The sequence below is a fragment of the Typopeltis vanoorti genome, chromosome 19 (genome assembly GCF_054136105.1).
Source record: "Typopeltis vanoorti isolate ZY-2024b chromosome 19, IOZ_Tvanoo_1.0, whole genome shotgun sequence".
Lineage (NCBI taxonomy): Eukaryota > Metazoa > Arthropoda > Arachnida > Uropygi > Thelyphonidae > Typopeltis > Typopeltis vanoorti.
The window spans coordinates 51,160,545-51,182,385 of NC_143567.1; the positions used below are offsets into that span (position 1 = coordinate 51,160,545).

At 36.2% G+C, this 21,841-nt stretch overlaps 1 protein-coding gene across 2 annotated transcripts in view; it reads right to left on the reverse strand.

The window, feature by feature from the left end:
- The window catches only part of tefu (Serine/threonine-protein kinase tefu), a 409,445-nt gene that overhangs the window by 256,713 nt on the left and 130,891 nt on the right, over positions 1-21,841 (reverse strand). For both annotated transcript variants that reach the window (XM_090409436.1, XM_090409435.1), the window contains exon 12: positions 1,341-1,531. In XM_090409436.1, the coding sequence (XP_090265562.1) occupies positions 1,341-1,531 (191 nt within the window). The remainder of the gene's footprint in view (positions 1-1,340; positions 1,532-21,841) is intronic.

Genomic DNA, 21,841 nt, shown 5'->3' on the forward strand with positions numbered 1-21,841 from the left:
TTCTATCTGCTTGAGTTATGGTCCAGGCTTCTGAACTATAAGTTAGGATAGGTCTTACTATTGAGTTAAGGATTCTTATTCTTGTTTTCTTGCTTATTAAATTTGGATTGAATATCTGATTAATAGTTTTTGTTATTTCTATATAACTGGTTAATTTATGTCACGTCTTTCTCTCTTTCATAAGATAAGTGGTAGCCTATATATTTGAATGTATTAACCTGTTCCATAATATCATCGCTGATGCAAATTTTGCTTATAATAATTGAGTCTTGGCCTTTAAATGCCATGACTTTGGTTTTAGAAGTGGAGATTTTCATATTGTATGTTTTTGCTATTTCATTTAATAAAAATTTTATTTACCAACAATCAGGTTTTAATTAAATTTTTATTATCTTCAATTAGAACCTGATCGTTGACAAATAAAATTGTATCAATGTTGGTGTAATCATTTATGTAAATGCCAAAACTGGTTGTTTCCCTCCACTCTCTTATAATATTATTAATATAGATATTAAAGAGGAGTGGCAATAGACTATACCCTTGTTACACAGCTGCTTTTATGTTCTGTAATTCAGATTTTGCACAGCTATCTTTATTTTAATTTGGTTATTGTTGGTTATTGGGATTAAGTTTTTTTTATTGAGTTAGGATTCTTATTCTTAAACAGTACACATTAATTAATATTTTGATTTCAATATTCTGATATGAAAATAAAAGGGAAATAATAAAATGAAAATTAAATAAATTTTAACAGAACTTACATAAAGACTAGTCAATGAGCCAAGTAACTGCAAAGCATGAGAGTGTGGTGGGGGAGTGGAAGAAGAAATGGCCATGCAGTGAATACTGCATGTTATAGTGTAATGTATCAGCTTTACAGATCTCATTCAAAAAAGAGTGCAGGTTATAAAGGCAAAGTAAACAGTATTCATCTCATGTCTAGAACAGCCCATTAAAAGCAAAGTTTAAATGGCTGGTTGCTTGGATGTCTTTTAATCGCAAACATTCTTTTGGCCAGTTGAAAATTCCTGTTATCTCCATGTAAGACTAGTTAACACACCTTCAGGGATTCTTTGCATCCTAGGTGGGAATGGGATTCAAACCTGGATATTAAGAAATATATACAGTAGGGAACAGTGGTTCAACCCCTTTTCTGGTCTACACATTAATAAATATATATGACCTTTATTGATATTTCATTGGAGTTTTTGCTTTTCAAATGTTTGAATATATTTGAAGACGTGTTTTTATTAACATCATCCTGATACGATGTAAGTGAAGTGAAATTTATTTTTGATTAACTAAGATATGCAGAATAAAAAAAAAAAGGAAATACTTACCGTTGATCTTGTAAGTAGTCACAAAGCAAATGAAATATCATAGAATAAATTTGATAAAATGATGCTCCACCACTGGAAGAATTCTTTAAATTATATGTATCTTCACTGTAGAGAGAACTTGGCTGCAAACTGATGGTAGACAAATCCAGTGGCCCAAGTTCTTCTAAACATCGTACAGCTTCCTTTTGCACCTGTTTCAGATCATAATAAAAATAACTGAATATATCTAAAAATAATTATATGCAAAAGAAAAATGAAAATGTTCGTAGTAAAGCTTATTTAACTGGGATGGAGCTCCCCTTCAGAAATCCAAATGGTGGGCTATGTTTAAAATATGTTAATAAACATAAACTGCCAAAAACCAAGGTATTTATGAAGTTATATTTAATGTATTAGAAGGAATATAAAACTTTAACATAACATGATTTTTTAAAAATGATGTTACATGCAGTATGGAATTTGATAATGTATCAGATTTGAAATAGAATAAAATACAGAGACATTGTTAGCATCCAGAATGTGTTAGCAAAGCTAATCTCAGGTGGTATGGTCACTTAAACAGAATGGGAGAGGAAAAATTTAGCAAAACAAATGTTCTCTGCCAAGTTGGTAGGAAAAAGATCCAGAGGAAGACCAACATAAAGGTGAATTGATACAGTAAAAAGTGCCTTAAAAGAGAGAAATATAAGATCTGATAATGTTGGATTCTTGACAGGTAAGAGATGGATTTGGAGGAAAATTGTAGATAGGAAGTTAGTAATGATGTAAATTTTTCATGTAGTACCAACATATCCTGTACACCCCTTGAGAGTACATGTCAGGAATTTGATGATGATGATGATAAAGTACAGAGAAGGTTGCTTAAGGGTCAAAGCTAGATAAATGGTAGAAGACCTTCACATCACCTTCAAGGAATGCAGAGAACCAACCAGGGCTTCTAACATAATGTCCATTACTCAAGTCCATGTGGTGCTCCCTGTTAGTAGGTATCCACTGGTTACTGAATGAATAAGGATGGGCTGGCAATTTGGGACTTAGATGACCAAATTTTAAGCTCTAGTGACTTAAACCAGAAATACATACAATGGTACAACATAACAAGATTTCATGCTAGCTGGGATGTTACCCAGTTAAACAAAAGCCTCTGCTGTTTTCGTTACAGAACCAAGGCGAACATTGAAAAGTCAGTTACAGGAACAACTCCAGCTTAACATTTATAAGAAGAAGACAAACCAACTTCAGAAAAATTGAAGATAGAAACTATCAACACAAGTAGTATTAATGGAAAGGAAATCCAACTTGCACAAGAACTGGAAAATGGAAAAAGAGGTTCTTGTTAAAGATCTAAACAGCAGAGTAGGAAATGAATAGCACCAGTCATATAGAAACATTATGGGAAAATTTGGAGAAAATGGTAAGGCTAATAATAATGATAAGTACTGAATGAATTTCTGATCAGGATATTGACTAGTCATTAACATTAAATAAGAAACACAGCATAATGAGATTTCATGCCAGTTGGGTGCATTACCAGACTGTTTCAATCAGGAAACCAGGCTAAACAGTGAAAAGTCAGCTAATGGAACAAAATTTTAACATCTAGACAAAGGACAAGCACAACATCAGAAAAGCTGAAGAAAGGAATCAACATAAGTAATTTTTACTAAAATAAAGAACTAAAAGGTTTCAGTTCGATGATGCAAAATTTATAAAAATCAAGTGGATATTAGATCCAGCATTATTTCAAAGCCGAATATAGAAACTATGAGTAGTATTAATGGAAAAGAAATCCAACTTGCAGAAGAAATGGAAAAGTGTTATGTGGACGTAACTGGCATTACTAAGACAAAAACAGGTGAGATCTTACTAAATATAAGTATACGATGTTATATTCAAGCCTGGTTAGAAGGTTGAATTCCAGATGGTTTGAGGAGACATCCAATAGTTCTCATCTATTAAAAAAAAAATAAGTAAAAATAAATAGAATAAAGATGAATGTAAGAAATATAGAGAAGTTTCTCTACTAAGTGCTCTATGTAAGATTTATGCAAGCATACTTGAAAAATGGTGCTGAAAAAAATTGCAGAAGAGAAACCTGGAGAGGAACTGTTATATTTTGTCTGCAATTTTTGTCATCTTTTATCTTACTTTAAGCCTCGAGTTTCTTACTTTTGCTCACACTCTGTAATTGAACGAATTATTTGATTTCCGACTGCACCAGTTAAACTACTTATTGAGTGCGAGTTTGTAAGAATTATAAACAAAGATAAAGTAGATGCTTGTCCCCGTTGACTCTGACCTTTAAATTATATCAGTCATGGCTTAACTTTATCATTTAGAATATTATAAATACCTTCCCCTTATTAGTCAGATATATTCAGGTTTGTAGTTTTCAAATTAGTGCATTGACAAAATAGTCTCAGTGTATTGTTCACAAACTAATTTTAATCAAATCAAGAAGTCTATTTACACAATCCAATTTACATATGAATATTGGATGCAATGAAGTTTCAAGTATTAGATAGTTACAAGTAATTCTACTTTAGCTCTCCTAAAATTCTATCTTATAATCTAAACACAACTTCATGTACTCTTATACTCTTACTAGTCATGCTTACCCATTAAGCATTAAACTTGTCAAGCATATGCTCGGTCAAAAACAATTTATGTTTACTACATACAGCAATAAGATGACTCTTAGAATAGGTATTTATTCATTTACACTGATAATATTCACATTAATACAATTAACTGTGGAACAAAACACAGAATGTGATTTGTTCCAAAGTACTTGCATATCTTTCTTCATACTTACAATGAATTACACATCATATACTTCTTTCATTCACTACAGTCCTTAATTTATTCCTTTGTCTACTTGTTGAAATTCCCTTTCTTTCTTCTTTCCCGCCATTTTTCATTGTCTTCTGTCGTCAATATTCTTTTACCTTCAGACTCTAGTACTCAGCAACATGGTGGCCTCGGAAGTTCGGCGAATGCCTTTTTGATGAGCTCTTTGTGGAGACTAATTCTGACCTCCTGACGCAAGATGTTCCAGCAACAGCCAAATGCCCTCACATGGCGGTGGACCCAGGGAAGGAACAGGACTCAAAAAATAAGCCCAAGATGCTCTCCTTCGAGACATGAGAGCTTATATAGGCCCTGGACTCTGCGTAGTAATGCATGCATGACAAATTTCCATATAAGGAAATTCTCTAACATCGGGACACAATGACATCAGTTTGTGCAATACACATTTGATTAACACAGTTTTATAATAAAATTATTACATACAAAGGATTTTTGGTAATTTTATGCACAATGACAAATCTTTATATATATATTTATCTTTAGAGAAAACTTGTAAAATGAACATGATACATAGTTAATCATGTGAGATTTTACAGAACAAGCTGGGTTCAGACCAAACAGAGGTTCTTAAGAATGTCATAGGAATATAACAATGATCTCTGCTGAAATTTTATACATCTGAAAAGAATATGACAAGGTGTCCAGAGAAAAGCTTTTCAAAACACTACAATTATAGTGGATAAATAGAATATCATGCATGCAAAATACATATTCTATATTTAGGTTGTGAGTCAGCCACTTAGAAATGAAGGAAATACAGGAGGATGGCGTGACGCAACAAGTGAAACGATGCACATTATCCACTCTTATTTATTATCTATGAATTGCATTATGAAAGAATGTGGCATTGCACCTAATATTAGAACTGGAGATATCAAAATTAACTGTTTACTTTATGCAGATGATGTTGTACTCATAAACACTTCCAATGTAAATCACAAGGACTCTCTAACTAAATTGAATGTCTGCTGTAGCAAATTTGAGATGAAAATTAGCAATAAAAAGACCAAAACTATAAAAACAGGCAGGAGCATAGAAACTTCAGCAGCATTCTCAGTGGTAAAATTATAGAATAGTTAAAATCTTTCAGTTATCTAGGTACCTTTTTAGATGATGGCAAATTAAATTTGGAAATAGACAAGAGAATAGCCTGATATGATGGTGAACAGTTGAATAAATTTATGTGGAATAAGAGAGAAATCAGTCAAAACATTAAATTAGAAGTATAAGACATTGTTCAAACCAGCATTAAGTTATGAATGTCATAGTTGGATTAGAAATAAAGTACTTTATCAAAGATTAGAGACTACAGATATGACAGTTATGAGAAAAATTAGAAAAGCCTGAACAGATGGCATCAATGGCAGAATCATATTAAAAGTGAAGACATTAGGAAGGAACTTGATGTTAGCATTCAAGAATGTGTCAGTAGGGCTAATGGAAGAGAAAAGGTTAGCAAAACAGATGTCTGATGCCAAGATTCCAGAAATGAGACGTAGAGGAAGACCAAGAACTAGATGGATTAATCCAATTAGAAGTGTCTTAGAAGACAGAAATGTTAGATATGATGATATTGGAGTGCTGATAAGTAATAGACTAATTTGGAGAAAAATTTTTGATAGGAGATTAATAATAATGTAAACTTAATCATGTTGAGCTATCACCATGGCCTGTACACTACTTGGGACAAAAATAGGAGATATAATAATAATAATAATAATAAAAGACTCAAAAACCATTGATTTGAGAAGGAAAAAAAATCCCCTGAACCTTGCAAGAATGCATGACAAGTCAGTAGTATGATGGTGCACTGGCTATTTCAGAGAAATCATTCAGATAGTGGAGAATGTGAAAGCTAGATGTGAGCTTGTTATGTGCAAGTAGTGGAAAGCAATTTATTTTAGTTAACTGCAATGAGGGAGAGGTCAGATATTGTCTTTTTGTGTTTATAGCAATGCATTCAGGACCACACTTTTCGGGACCTGAGTGCTCCCTCCCTTACACAATGAATAAAGACAAAAACAATCAATATATACAAAACACATTTATTACATTTATTAAAAAAATTTATGCTAAGTAACAACACTACAAATGCTTTTTTCTAGACTTCTCTTTCGCAAATGTATCAATAATATCATCATAATTCAAATTATTCACAACATTCTTTTCAATAAATAATAGTGATAAATTTTACATTTCATCCTTTACATTTCCATTTGATGCAAAGAGTTTCGTAAATAATTTTTCTCTCTTTTAAGAAGAGAAAATGAATGTTGACCACTAGCATTATTAATGGGCATTGTTACAAAAATTTTCAGTACTGTTTCCACTTTAGGAAATGCTGATCTGAATCCATTACTTTGGAGCCCTTAAACTGGCCTGGTTGGCTGAGTGGCTAGCGTATCCAGTCTCCAGCCAAGAGGCTTCGGGTTTGAAATCTATCATGGATGTTTGTGATTGTCCTATTAATTCTGTGTGAAAAGGGCATCTGTGACCCTACCACTTCTTCTAGCAGAAGGCTTCACTCCCAAAACCGGTGAGGTATGGGAGTGACTATACGGCATCTACTGACATCAAATGTGAAAATTTTTTGAAAATTGGCACTAATTTTGGGGGGTCCTGGCTAAAGCCTCTTGTGCCTGGCACAAGAGGCTTTAGCCAGGACCCCCCAAAGCACAGTACTCTGCTTTCATTGTTTTGGAAGTCAACAATTTCAATCTTCCCAATTTGAGGGTTGTGTTTGGATTGTAGTACATAGTTAGGTATAGGGATATTAAACCACGTTAAATATTCAATTACATGTGATTTTAAAGAACACGTAATTTCTCGGTTTAAAGCCATGATGAATAATGAGTATTTGTATACATTGAAAAATTATGTTAATATGGCAGATTATTTTATATAGTACAGGTGATCAGAATTAAAGTGCAGTAATTGTCAATATTTGTAGGTTTGTGGTATACTTTAGTGCATGACAAGCAGATCTAGTTAAGGCTAACTTTAAAAAAATTATCAATTTATCTTTCTCATGTTTAATTGGGAACTATAATCTATGGCTAAAGGTGTTTAAAGAGTGTTCAGAAAAATGTAAATGCTTAACGTAAAATATTACCTTTTTTTCATAGAAAATTTATAAGTTATTTTTTTTTTACATCCAAATGTTTCATTTGATACTAATTACAGGGATGCATACAGAATAGAATCAAGAAAATTTTCTACAAAATGGAGAAATAATTCAATATGCAACTCGTTCTCAGTGATAAGATGATTAACAATCTGTCTACCTATGGACTATAAAATAAATAACTACTAATTATTCTATTCATTCATTCTTATCTTATATGAATAAATCTGTCATTATTTATGATCACATGTCTCCAAAGGTCTGTTCTTCATTTATTTTATTCTGTATATTTGTTACTGATTTTCTTCAAAATGATTGCCAAAATCATTCACAGTTTTATAGAAGATAATGTCTTGCTCATTTCATAGAACTATAATCTATTACTTGTCTGTCAAATGAGAGAGAGAGAAGTAGTAATAGTAATAGGCAGTAGTACCTTAAATTTTAAGGAGTTATTGCATACTACTTCTAATTAAGCTTGGCAAGAGAAGAGTAAATAACCTATATATTCAACCAAATCACTTGCCATATAAAAAAAATTAAAAATCTTTACATAATTTCATATTTTTGACAATGCCTAGTTTTAGAGTAAAATATATTTACTTCATAGAATAAATCTTTCAACTTTTAATTTTTTGCTCTTAACCCTTTAACTGCTGATTTTATATTCTACTGACATTGTACCATGTGCTGAATTAATTTTGCAAAATGTATAAATAAAATCAATTAAAATTCTTACTGAAGTAAGAAGTCCGAACAGCATCATACATTCTTGATATACATTGTTCACTCACAAAAATGACAATAATAGCGTTTTATAAAATTTGCATAATCAAGGGGTGTTCATTTGATTAAGCAAATTACACACATTAATTTATGTGGAATCACCAGGATCTTCTTCATCTGAAGTACATAATTCATTTAACACGGACGATTCTTCTCCCGACTCATTTGTTGTTAACAATTCATCAATTTGATCATCAGTAAGATAACGCGGATATTTACTAGTAGATGCCATACTGTGACATTACGGAAATCCCCGCAGTCACGTGGTTTATGCATTGTGCTGCATATTAGTATTATTCGTGACACCTCCAAGAAGTCCAGAGACTCAACGCAGGAGGAAACCTACAGTACAACTCTCAGTCTCTACCCGAACCTCTACTACCAATCATTCACATTAACGGCATCTACCGCCCTCCACCACAACTAGTATTTTTTGTCTGTAAATTGTGTGTGTTCTGGTTTGTCTGTATGCGGGATGAAACTCGAGGTTAAATCGATTTTTCATCGACCAAGTTAACTCGATTGTAGCAAGGTTGCCTTTTTTTTCCGCACTAGAGTTAATTCGACCATAGCAGTTAAAGGGTTAATGATATTTCTCTCCTAAACAACAATTTACAAGAGGACAACCTGGTCTTCTTTTTTCTGAATAGTTTATATCAAAGTATTTGTCTGAGCAATCTTTTTCTTTGCATTTTTTAACATATTCCATTCGATTGCATGTATACTTTTTTATATTACTGATTCTTTAGAATAGCTATTCATTTAAATAGTCCATTCTGCTGTTTATCTCATAAATTTCATTTCATCTGCTTAATATTAATTTTTGCTCATCTATCTGTTTTATTGTTCTAAATTTCATTTCCATATAGTAGTGTTGGTATACCATTGTGGAATCCCTCCAATAATAGGAAAATCCTATCAAAAATAAAGAAAAATTGGATTCCCTGTTTTCTCTCAGGTCATTCACCATTATATGAAGTGAATGACCTGAGAGAAACTTGGCAATCCAATTAGAAAGGAAGGAAGGCAGACCATAACTGAGTGAGATCGCGTTGTTGAATAGTGCGATAGAAAGAGCAAAACAGCAGCTAGAGTGCATGAACAAAAGTAGACTGAATGAACCAACCAATAATAAAAGGTATGACAGGAAAAATAGACGTATGAATGTGAACATGAACAAAATGAAGGATAGAGTGCTGTATGGAGACTCGTTAGTACGAGGTGTGTTAGTAGAGGATTTGACAAAATCGTACCAACCTGGTGCGACCATAAAGGACGTAACTGCGTCTATTAGAGAGCAAAAGGAAAGGGTGAAAGAAATGATTGTTGTGGCAGGTACGAATGATTTGAAAGGAGATAAAATGGAAATGATAGAAGACCTGAATGAATTGTTTGAGGTAGCAAAAGAAAAGAGTGAGAGAGTTAGAATGATTAGTCTTTTGCCACGGTATGACAGTGAAATGTTTAAAAGGAGGGCCATAATTGCAAATGACTTTATGCGTGGGTTATGTATGACGAGTGGTGTGGAATTTGTGGAGTGAGTTTGATGGGCGAAAGGATCTATATAAGATGGATGGCTTGCATTTGAATGGTTACGGTGTAAGAAGACTTGAGAAAGTGTTGCTGAATGTAGTGGATGTGCAAATTCAGGGAAACTAGATTTGTTAGGGGGGGGGAGTAGAGATACAGTCCTTATGGAGTCAGTTGAATGTAAGAATGAATATAATATGCCAGAGCAAATAAGGACAACAAATCTGAGTGGGATAGTTAATATAAGGCATCAAGGTAGGGTTGGGGCTAATGGGGGTCTTAAATTCATGTACACTATACTAGGAGTATTAGGAACAAGAAGGAAGAGTTTTTGGCCATGGTTGGCACATCCAGACCACAGGTTATAGGTATTAGTGAAACATGGCTGACTGTAGATGATATAACTAGTGGGATTGAATGTGATGGGTATAGTGTGTTCAGGAATGACAGAGTGAATAAAATGAGGGGAGGAGTATTGTTGATGATAGCTGATGAGCTCCAGCCAAGGAGAATAGAAGTTGAATTGCAGGATAGAGAAAAGAGCACATTTGAGGCCATTTGGTGTGAGATTGTGACTAGCAGAACTAAATATACAATTGGGTGCTGCTATAGACCAGGTGATGGAAAAGATGGTGGTGACAGTATGCACAAGCAAATAGAAGAAATGGGTGGAAGGAGGGTGATTATTATGGGAGATTTCAACTATGGTCGCATTGATTGGAGTGAGGAGAGGACACACAGGAGGAAGGAACTGGATTTTATGCGGTTATTAAGGGATAACTATCTGCAACAGCATGTAATGGAAAATACTAGGGATCAGAGAGTGCTTGACCTAGTAATTACATCTGAGGATTTGGCTGTAACAAATATGACCACATTGCCACCAATCGGTGAGAGTGATCATAGGGTCTTAACTTGGGAGGTGGCTAAAGGTGTAGAATTTTCAATTAAGACAGGGTACATGTGGAATTATCGGGCTGGAAAGTATGACAAGCTTAGGAGTTTGATTGGTTCAGTGCCATGGCATGTACAACTGCAAGGACTAGAAGTTGATAGTGCATGGGAGGTAGTTAAGAAGTGCTTGCATGAAGCAATGGCTGACTGTATACCTAGAGTCCGAATAATAAATCAAGTAGGGGTTAAATGGATGAATAACACCATTAAGCTTGAGTTGCAAAAAAAGAAACAACTATGGAGGGAATTTAAGGAGAAGGGTGACCGGCAGGCACATGAACGGTATAAAGCACAGGCCAGAAGGGTGACGAGTGTGGTAAGAAAAGCAAAAGTGGATTATGAAAGAACATTAGCCATGCAGGCTAAAGAGAATCCCAAATAGTTTTTTTATACATTGCAAGTAAAAGAAAAAATGTATACGGCATATTGATTTTAAAGAATACCGATGATAGGGAGGTAACCGAATCAGTTGATATAGTAGAATTACTGAGTGAGCACTCTGCAAGAGTATATCATCAAGGTGGTGACATTGCAGAAATGGAAGAACAAACAGCTTATACGGGAATTATGGTGAATGAAGTTGAGGTGAACAGTCTATTACAAAACCTCAATGTCAATTCATCTGCAGGATTGGATGGTATACCAGCTTGTGTTGTACATGAAGCAGCTAAAGAATTGTCAGTACCCTTGACCATTTTGTTTAATTTGAGTCTCGGGTCTGGGTTAGTCCCGAGCGGGTGGAAAGAGTGGAAAATAGTTCCACTGCATAAAGGTGGTTCCAAGACTGCTGTAGTAAATTACCGACCGATTAGCATATCAGGAATCATTGTCAAAGTCTTAGAGAAAATAGTCAAGAGGAAAATACAAGATTGGATAGAAGAAAATGGGATACTGTATCGGGGACAGCATGGTTTTGTGAAGGGTAGGTCATGCCTCAGTAACTTGCTCACGTATTATAACACAGTGACGGCTGAACTGGATAAGGGTAATGGGTTTACGGTGATTCTACTGGACCTTGCCAAGGCCTTTGACAGGATTCCACATGGAATTCTAATCAGTAAATTGCAGCATATGGGAATGGACATAGGGTTGGTGAGATGGATAGGAGGGTGGTTGACGGAGAGATATCAGAGAGTGGTTTACTCGGGAGTAGAGTCCACAAGACGGCCTGTGACTAGTGGTGTGCCACAAGGATCTGTTCTTGGACCACTGCTGTTTAATCTGTTCATAAATGATATAGGAAATGATCTGAGAGGAACAGTTCATTTGTTTGCGGATGATGCGAAGTTGGGTAGGGCAATAGTGAATGCAGATGACGTCAAAATTTTGCAGGATGATTTGGATAGATTGGAGGTCTGGGCTAAGAAGAATGGATGTCAGTTTAATGTGGCAAAATGTAAGGTTATGCATTTTGGGGTGAAAAGATTGGCGGCAGTTTACTGCATTGGTGGAACAGTGCTCCAGGAAATTGATGAGGCACGAGATTTAGGAGTGTTGGTAGATAAGGAATTGAAATTTAGGGGACACATTGCAAAAGTGACCAAAACAGCTCATCAAATCACTTGGTTGCTGAAGAATACGATGACAAGCAGGTTATTGTTCCTCTGTATCGAGCGTTGATAAGACCCCATCTAGACTACTGTGCTCAGATTTGGTCACCTAGGTTTCTTCTTGATGGGGAGGAGGTGGAGAGGATCCAGAGGCGAGTGACCAAGATGATAGCAGGTCTGTGGAATGAACCGTATGAGAACAGGTTGAGGATTTGTGGGTTGAAAAAATTGGTTGATAGGCAGAGGAGGGGAGATATGATTAAGACATTCAAATTACTGAAGGGTTTCTATAAAATTAATTCAGAAGATATTTTTGAGAACAGGGCTGGTTGTGGGAGGACTAGGGGACATCCATGGAAACTGGGCAAAAGTGTGGTTAGTAAAGGTGTTAGAGCTGGGTTCTTTACTTTTAGAGTAGTGAATGAGTGGAATGCGCTCCCTGAGTCTGTGGTGGATGCTGTGACAGTGAATGAGTTTAAGGCGAGGTATGATAGATACTGTATGAATGTCAAATAGTTGTGATGAATATGATTTGGGGCCTCCCTCGATGAGTCCAATGACTCCCTGGAGTTGCCCGTAATAATAGTAATAATAAGATGGCAATTATCTAAGAAACCCCCTGTTGCACTTGACATTTCCAAATGCCTTGGAAATATCAAGTGCAACAGAATGTTTCTCCACAAACTTTCCACACTATGTATTCAGAAGTGGATGATGTAGGTAAGGAGATCTGTTGTGCATCTTGATTGGTGAAATCCACGTTGGTGGGCACTGATTAGCTGATAGTCCACATGTCTAAGAAGTTCACTATTGAACAGATGTGAGAACAAAAGAAAAATTTGTGTGGTGCACAATGAAATACATATGAGTTAATTTTCAATCTCTCTTTCTCTCTCTATACATATATATATATATATACACACCATATTTTTCCATGTACAAGATGCCCCCATGTATAAGACCAGGGGTGGCTCATGCATAAGCACTGCGGAACTGCAGCACCCCCAATTTTTCTTGAAACATAAATATATTTATTTATTAATTTATTTATATTTGCTTGTAATATTTAATTTTTATCATCAACAATCCTATACAATTCTCTTATTTTGTATAAAAAATAATAAAAATCCATCTTGTAGCACTTAGGAGGGCAAAGGACGCTAACAGCACTGTGTTTTCCACAGTGTCACATTACTACGCGTGCAAGAATATGCACGTCATAGTGAGATGTGAGCTATTAGTATAATGCGGTAGTGTCCGTTGCACAGTTCCAGTTGTTTATATGCAGTTTACGCCAGTAGTAGAGTGTTCGTAGTGCTTATTGTGTTTACTCCCTCTCTTTAAATATTTCGACATTACAATTAAAGACATAACATTTGTTATAGCTTTTATTTTAGAACATTATTGGAGTTATGATAATGGATTTTATTTTTAAATAATTTTGAATTATACCAAACTTTTTTTTATCGATAATAAACAATATTTTTTCATGTTTAATTTTTTTTAAAAATTTTTACCATAATTTTGATATTTTATCCAAACACGTATATACACTGTACTTACAGTGTGTATGTATATTTCGAAAGTTGCAGCATCCCTATGATTTCAAGACACGAGCCACCACTGTATAAGACGAACCCTACTTTTTTGAACCCAAAATTAAGAAATCAATATTTTAAACATAACACAGAACACATTTGATATTTTTTTAAATATTCAAAGTATATTTAGTAATTAGGTAATATTTTTAAGATACATACTAAGAAATTATGAATCACCCTCAGTTCCGGGCATTTCATTTTCTTCATCACTATTAGTTCCAGACATATTACTTTCTTCAACCTCTACTGTATGACTGCTGTCTTCTGAATCACTGTCTATATATATGAGATCATCTTCAGTTCCATCCAGCATTGCTGATTCCACATTTCTTAAAGGACTTCACAACCACCTCTTGCTTGACTCCATTCCATGAGTTTAGGACCCATTTGCATACCTCAGTAATAGTTGGTTTTTTCACTCTTCCTGTCAGTGTCAAGTTATTACCTTCTTTTAGCATCCATTTATTTCCATTCTTCTTTCATCAGAACTTTGAAGGGCTTGTTGATAGAAATATCTAGTGGCTGGAGCTGACATGTAAGTCCACCAAGAATAACTGCTAGCTGTGTTTGCAAATCTGCTGCAACCCTTTTTGTCTTTTCTGTTAAATGTGCTTGGAACTGATCAAACACGAACAGAGCTGGCCTCTTCAAGAGCCCTCCTGGTCTTCTGGACCAAATCTTTGCAAACCAAATAGCCATTATCTCTTCATTCATCCAGCCGTTCTCATGAACTTGGAACAAGAACGCCAGGTGGTATGCTCTCTTTAGGATACATTTTCCTCTTAAAAATGAGCATAGAAGGCAGTTTTTGGTATACCGTCTGCACAGCATGAAAGGACAGCAGTACAGTGTGTCTTTTCATGATCACTTGTTTTGATTTCCACTTTTTTTAACCCCTTTCATATCAACAGATCTGTTGGAAAGCACATCAAAATTGAGAGGGACCTCATCCATGTTTGCAATCCGACTTAGTTCAAAAGCATATTTTTTTCCAAAGTTTTATGCCACAGGAATAAAAGTGTTGGATTTTATCCTCATAAGCTGGTGGCATTTTCTGGGCTAACTTAGTTCGTTTTCTCAAGGTCAACCCTTCTCTCCTCATGAAGTTGAAGCACCATTTTGCCTTTCCTGTGAAATCAACAATGTTCATTTCTCTTGCAAACCTTTTTGCCTCATATTGAATAAGCTTGGTTGACACACATATCCCACTCTGGCACTGCTCCATAATCAAAGTCTTAAGCCTCTGCTCCAAGTTTGGCCATTTTGCTGTTTTTTTCCTTAAGGTCCTCTTCTTTTTTTGGCATCTTGAGTAGTTGTTCTTCATGTTTTCTCCACTGTCTAATCATACACTGAGTGGGAGGAGGTCCAAACTGTCTCTCGGAAGCTTTATTTTCATTTTCTTTCGCATATTTAATGACTTTTAACTTGAATTTTGAAGAATATGACAATAGTTTTTTATTTTCGGACATTTTTATTGGCTAGTGCTCAAAATATTGTTAATGCGTTAACTTATCCCGCCAATGAGTTGCAGACGTATGAATGCTTTTAGAGTTCTGATTGGTTTATTCAGAATCAGCCGTTAATGATGTCAATTGACAGAGTTAACAAAGGCTAGTGATTGGTGGAAGCTTGTTAGATGAGAGGTACTGGCAGTTTCGCCAAGACAACCGCAGGTCTCTCAACCAGTTACCCCCCCCCCCCCCCCATGTATAAGATGACCCCCAATTTTTGGTCTAAAAATTTTAGAAAAAAGTATCGTCTTATACACGGAAAAATATGGTATATGTATCATTGTGATTGCTGAAGGCATATGGCAGGAGAGATGGCAAATATATTATTTAAAAGAGAAAGACAGTGTTAGCAGAGAAAAACTAAAACCAGCATTTTTGCTGAATATTGAGGTTAGGCAAAAACAATAGTGAAACTATTGTTTTTGCCAGAATGCAACTTTTGACTTTTTCTGACTTTTTGCCAAAAGTTAGAATGCGATAGAAAATTGTGATGTAACGCCAGATAGCATAGAGAGTGAGTTTAAAAGTGATACAGTTGATGGTGAAAGTAAAAGTACAGAGCGAGAGAATGGTTTGACTGATAAAAAAAATGAAGAGTTAGCTGCAATGAGGGAGATAGCTCGGTTGCACGGAGTATTACAGATAGCATAGGGCGAAGTGGCAGCTGGAGCGATTACAAAAATGTCTACCAGGTGGATCAGCTAACAAAAAGAAGCAAGTGCATGATAAGATACATGAGAACATGATCGGGAGTGAAAGAAAAAAGAAGCAAGTGTTATATGGTGATTCAGTAGTAAAAGGTGTAATAGATAAGAGTTTGACAAAATCGTGCTTTCCGGGAGCGAAAATTAATAATGTAAGTGAGACTATTAGAGCACAGAAGCATAAGGTGAAAGAAATGATAGTAGTGACCAGAAGATGTGATTTAAAAGATGAAATATTTGCTATGAGAGAGAGGACTTGAAAGAATTACTAGAGGTAGCAAAAGGAAAGAGTGAGAGAGTTAAGATAGTTAGTCAGTTGCCGTGGTATGACAGAGTATAGTTGACAAGGAGGGCCATAATTGCGAATGACTCTATGTGTAGGTTATGCAGGAAGAGTGGTGTGGAGTTGGTGGAATGCGTGGAGTGAGTTTGATAGGCGAAAGGACTTATACAAGAAGGATGGTTTGCATCTGAATGGATTTGGTGTTAGGAGACTGGAAAAATTGTTGCTGAATGAAGTGAAAGCCAATGTGCAGAATCAAGGAAACTAAAGCTTTTAGGGAGGGTGGAGATGCTGTTAAATAGACATGCAGACATCAGTGAGGCAGTTGACTGTAAGAATGTGCCTGAGTTAGGATGAAGGATAACAAACCAAAATGGGATAGTTAGTATAAGGCATCAAAATAGGGGTGGGGCTAGGGGACCTCTGCGCTTTATATGTACACTAATGCCAGGAGTATTTGGAATAAGGAGGAATTTTTGACCTTGGTTAGTTCTTCCTAGCCCACAGGTTATTGGCATTAGTGAGACATGGCTAACAGAAGATGATATAGTTAGTAGGATAGAATGTGAGGAGTATGGTGTGTTCAGGAAAGACAGAGAGAAAAGAATGGGGGAGAGGAGTGTTATTGATGATAGCTGATGAACTGCAGCCAAAGAGAATAGAAGTTCAACTTCAGGATAATGAAAACAGCACATTTAAGGCATCTGGTGTGAGATTGAGGTCAGCAGAACAAAATTTACATGTTGGGTGCTGCTATAGACTAGGCGATGGAATAGATGATGGAGACAGCTTGCATAGGGAAATAGACCCAATGAGTGGAGGAAAGGTAATTATTATGGGGGGGGGGGGATTTCAACTATGGTAACATTGATTGGAGGGAGGAGAGGACTAATGGGAGGAAGGAAATGAATTTTATGCAGTTACTAAGGGGATAACTACCTGAAACAGCATGTAATGACCAGCAAGAGTACTTGACCTAGTAATTACATCTGATAAACTGACTATTATGAATATGACCATATTGTCAGTCATTGGGAGTGTTCATAAGGTCTTGACCTGGGAAGTGGCTAAATGTGCGAAATTTTCAATTAAGACAGGGTACATGTGGAATTACTGGGCTGGTAAGTATGACGAGATTAGAAGATTGCTTGGATCAGTGCCATGGCATGTTAAAATGCAAGGGCTGGAAGTTGATAGTCCATGGGAAGTGGTTAAGGAGCGTTTGAGGGAGGTAATAGCTGACTGTATACCTAGAGTCCGGAGAGTAAATCAAGTGGGAGTTAAATGGATGAATAACACCATTAAGCTTGATCTGCAAAAAAAGAAACAATTGTGGATGAAATTTAAGGAGAAAGGTGACCTGCAGGCATATGAACAGTACAAAGCACAGGCCAGAAGGGTAACTAGTGTGGTAAGAAAAACAAAAGCAGATTATGAAAGTAAATTAGCAATGCTAGCTAAAGTGAAAAGAAAAATGTATACGATGAAATGATTCTAAGGAATGCCGATGGCAGGGAGGTAACTGAATCAGATGAAAATAGTAGAATTACTAAGTGAACAATTTGCAAGAGTATATCATCCAGGCTGTGATATTGCAGGAATGAGGGAACCAATGGCCGATACAGGAATTGAAGTGAATGAAATGGAGGTGAACAGTATATTACAGAACCTTAATGTAAATACATCTGTGGGATTGGATGGTATACCAGCTCGAGAAGTGAAGTGGTATTTCTTACGTGAAGTGGCAAAGGAATTGTCAGTTCCCTTGACCATACTGTTTAATTTAAGTTTCAGCTCTGGGCTAGTCCCAAGTGGATGGAAAGAGGAGAAAATAGTTCCATTGCATAAAGGAAGTTCCAAGACTGCTGTTGCAAATTACCAACTGATCAGCATATCAGGAATCATTGTCAAGGTTTTGGAGATATTAGTCAAGAGCAAAATATAGGAATGGATAGATGAAAATGGGATGGTGTATGGAGGACAGCATGGTTTTGGGAAGGGTAGATCATGTCTCAGTAACTTGCTCGTGTTTTATAATACAGTGAAGGCTGAACCGGATAAGGGTAATGGATTTACAGTGATGCTGCTGGACTTTGCTAGGATACCATATGGAATTCTAATCAGTAAACTGCAGCACATGGGGATAGATATAGGGCTGGTGAGATGGATAAGAGGGTGGTTGATGGAGAGTGATTTATTGGAGTAGAGTCCAAAAGGCAGCCTATGACAAGTGGTGTGCCACAGAGTTCTGTTCTCGGACCACTACTGTTTAATTTGTTCATTAATGATATAGGAAAGGATCTGAGAGGAACTGTGCATCTGTTTGCGGATGATGCAAAGTTGGATAGAGCAATAGTGAATGCTCAGGATGTCAAAATTTTGCAGGATGATTTGGATAGTTTGGAGGACTGGGCTAAGGAGAATGGATGTCGATTTAATGTGGAAAAATGTAAGGTTTTGCATTTTGGGGTGAAAAGATTAGCAGCAGTATATCACGTTGGTGGAACTGTACTCCAGGAGGTTGATGAAGCCAGAGATTTGCAGAGATTTGGGTGTGTTGGTGTATAGGGAGTTGAAGTTTAGGGGACACATAGCAAATGTGCAGGGACGCGCCAATAGTGTCCGGCACCTGTGTGCAAAACTTTAGTTGGCATCCCTATTCCCCCCCCCTCCAATAAAAAATCACTTTAAAAAAACGTTTTTTTTTAAGTATTTCCTCCTCTTTGGCGCCTGTGCGCGTTGCACGCATTGCACATATGGCCGGTGCAGATCACTTGGTTACTGAAGAACACTTTGACGAACAGAGATAAGCAAGTTATTGTTCCTCGTTATCGAGCTTTGATGAGACCCCATCTTAACTACTGTGCCCGGATCTGGGCCCTGGGTTTCTTCTTGATGGGGAGGAGGTAGAGAGATTCCAGAGGCGAGTGACCAAGATGATAGCTGGTCTATGGAATGAACCTTACGAGAACAGGTTGAAGATCTGTGGGTTACAGAAATTGGTTGATAGGCGGAAAAGGGGTGATATGATGAGACATTCAAATTACTGAAGGGTTTTTACAAGATTAATTCAGAGGAAATTTTTCAGAACGGGTCTGGTGATGAGGGAACTAGGGGCCATCCATGGAAACTGAGCAAGAGTGTAGTTGGCAAGGGTGTTAGAACTAGGTTTTTTACTTGGAGAGTGGTGAATGAGTGGAATAAGCTGCCAGAGTTTGTTGTGGGTGCCATAACATGTAAATGAGTTCAAAGCAAAGTATGATAGATACTGTGCGAATGCCGAATAGTTATTCTTGATATGATGTTTAGGGCCTCCCTTGATGAGTCTAAGGACTCCTTGGAGTTGCCCATAATAATAATAATAATAAAACACTCCCCTCTCTCTATTATAAAAAAATAGATTAAAAAAAATGAAAAAATACCAGATATGCTTATTTTGTTGTCTACTTTTGATTTAACTTGCCATCTTCACTAAAAAATATGCCTAAATAGCTAAAATATTTTACTTGTTCTATAGTATATCCATTCAGAATGCAGCTGAAGTTTTCTATGCTCTTGCCTAGTTTCATAGTATTATTATTTTTTCATGCCAAATTTATTACATCTTTTATTCAATTTAGTTAGGGAATCCTGAAGACTTGCACTAGATGTGTTTAGAAGTACAACAAACTTAATGCAAAGACAACAAACTTTATGCAAAGAGCTAAGTTTGACAACTCCAATTCTAATATCAGGCCTAATGCCACTTTCTTTCATAATGTTATCCATTAGATCAGGGGTTCTCAACCTTTTCCAGTGGCGTACCACTATATTTAATTCAAGATATTAGATGTACCAGTAAGGCAGGGGCTCACGTGCCACCAGTGGTACGCGTACCATAGGTTGAGAATCAATCCCTGCATTAGATGATGAAAAAGAGTGGAGATAATGTGCCTCCTTGTCTTACACCTGATTACACATCAAACCATCTTCCTGTATTTCCTTCAATTCTAACTGCTGACTGACAACTTAAATATAGACTGTGTATTACTCTGTATAATGTATTCCATTCACCTCATACAGCTGAAGTGCTTTGAAAAGTTTTTCTCTGGCTACCTTGTCATATGCCTTTTCCCAGATCTACAAAACTTGAGTACAGATCCTTGTCATATGCCTTTTCCCAGATCTACAAAACTTGAGCACAGATCCTTGTCATATTCTCAAGATTTCTCAACTGCTCGTCTAAAAGTGAAAATCTGATCTTGACAAACTCTATTTGGCCTGAACTGAGCTTGTTGTTTTCCAAGTTTCTCTTCCACAATCTTTCTTAACCTCTTTTTCAGGTATGCTTGCTTAAATCTTACCTTGAACATAGAAAAATTCCTCCATAATTTTCACATTCAACTTTATTCTCTTTTTATACAGATGGGTACTATGAGCTCTACTCCAGACATTGGGAATTTGACCTTCTGACAAGGCCCTCTAAATTATGCAGTGTAGCCACTGTAAAACTTTTATACCTCCATACTTAAGCATTTCTGGTTGAATATCATCTACTCCAGCTGCCTTTCCACATTTCAAGTTTTTTTATTTCGTGTGGCAAAAATAATTTTTGCCACACGAAATACCCGGAGCGGAGTGTGGCAAAATAATTTTTACCTACAAAAAGAAGGTATGGCCATGGGCTTACCACTTTCTCCTCCAATAGCTAACTTTTACATGGAAGACTTCGAGTAACGAGCTCTCCATTCGGCTAGCCTAAAGCCCAAAGTCTGGCTCAGATATGTGGATGATATTTTTACCATTTGGCCACGAAACATTAAGTACATTCCTAAGCCACCTGCACAACCAATGCAAACGTATCCAATTCACCATTGAAATCAAAAACAACAACTCTCTTCCTTTTCTAGACACACACGTCACACATCTTCCCTCAGGGTACATCTCCTTCACTGTTTACCGCAAACCTACACATACAGGCCAATACATACATAAAAATTTCTACCAGCATCCAACACAAAAACTAGGAGTCATCAACACCCTCAAACACAGAGCACTAACAATTTGCTCCAATGAACAAGCACTGAACCAAGAATTTGAAATTAACCAAACCTTTATAAAAAATGGCTACAATAAAAAACAGTTCACAAGATCCATCCTTCAGTTCACATAAAAATGCCATTGAAAGCAAAAAAGATTACAAGACATAGCCATACCCTACATTAGGGGCATTTCAGAAAAAAAAGATAGACGACTATTAATTCAGAAAAGATGAACACAAATGCCACATTAAATACTTCCACTATGATAAAACAGGCCTATCAGACCACACGCTCCAAATATGCCACAGAATTGACTGGAAAGGCACAAAGTCCCTACATCACACCAAAACCTGGTTTAAAAGGAAATTCAAAGAAGCTTGTGAAATGCTGAAACATTATCCAAATTTGAACAAAAATGATGGATTAATTTTTCCAAGAATGTGGAGGACCCATATAGCAACCAGAACCCCTAGACAGAAGAAAATCTCAATATGAAAGAACTTTAGAAATTGTTTAATGTAGTTCCGTTTTTTTTCTCATCAGAAGTCAGGCTAGGATAAATGATT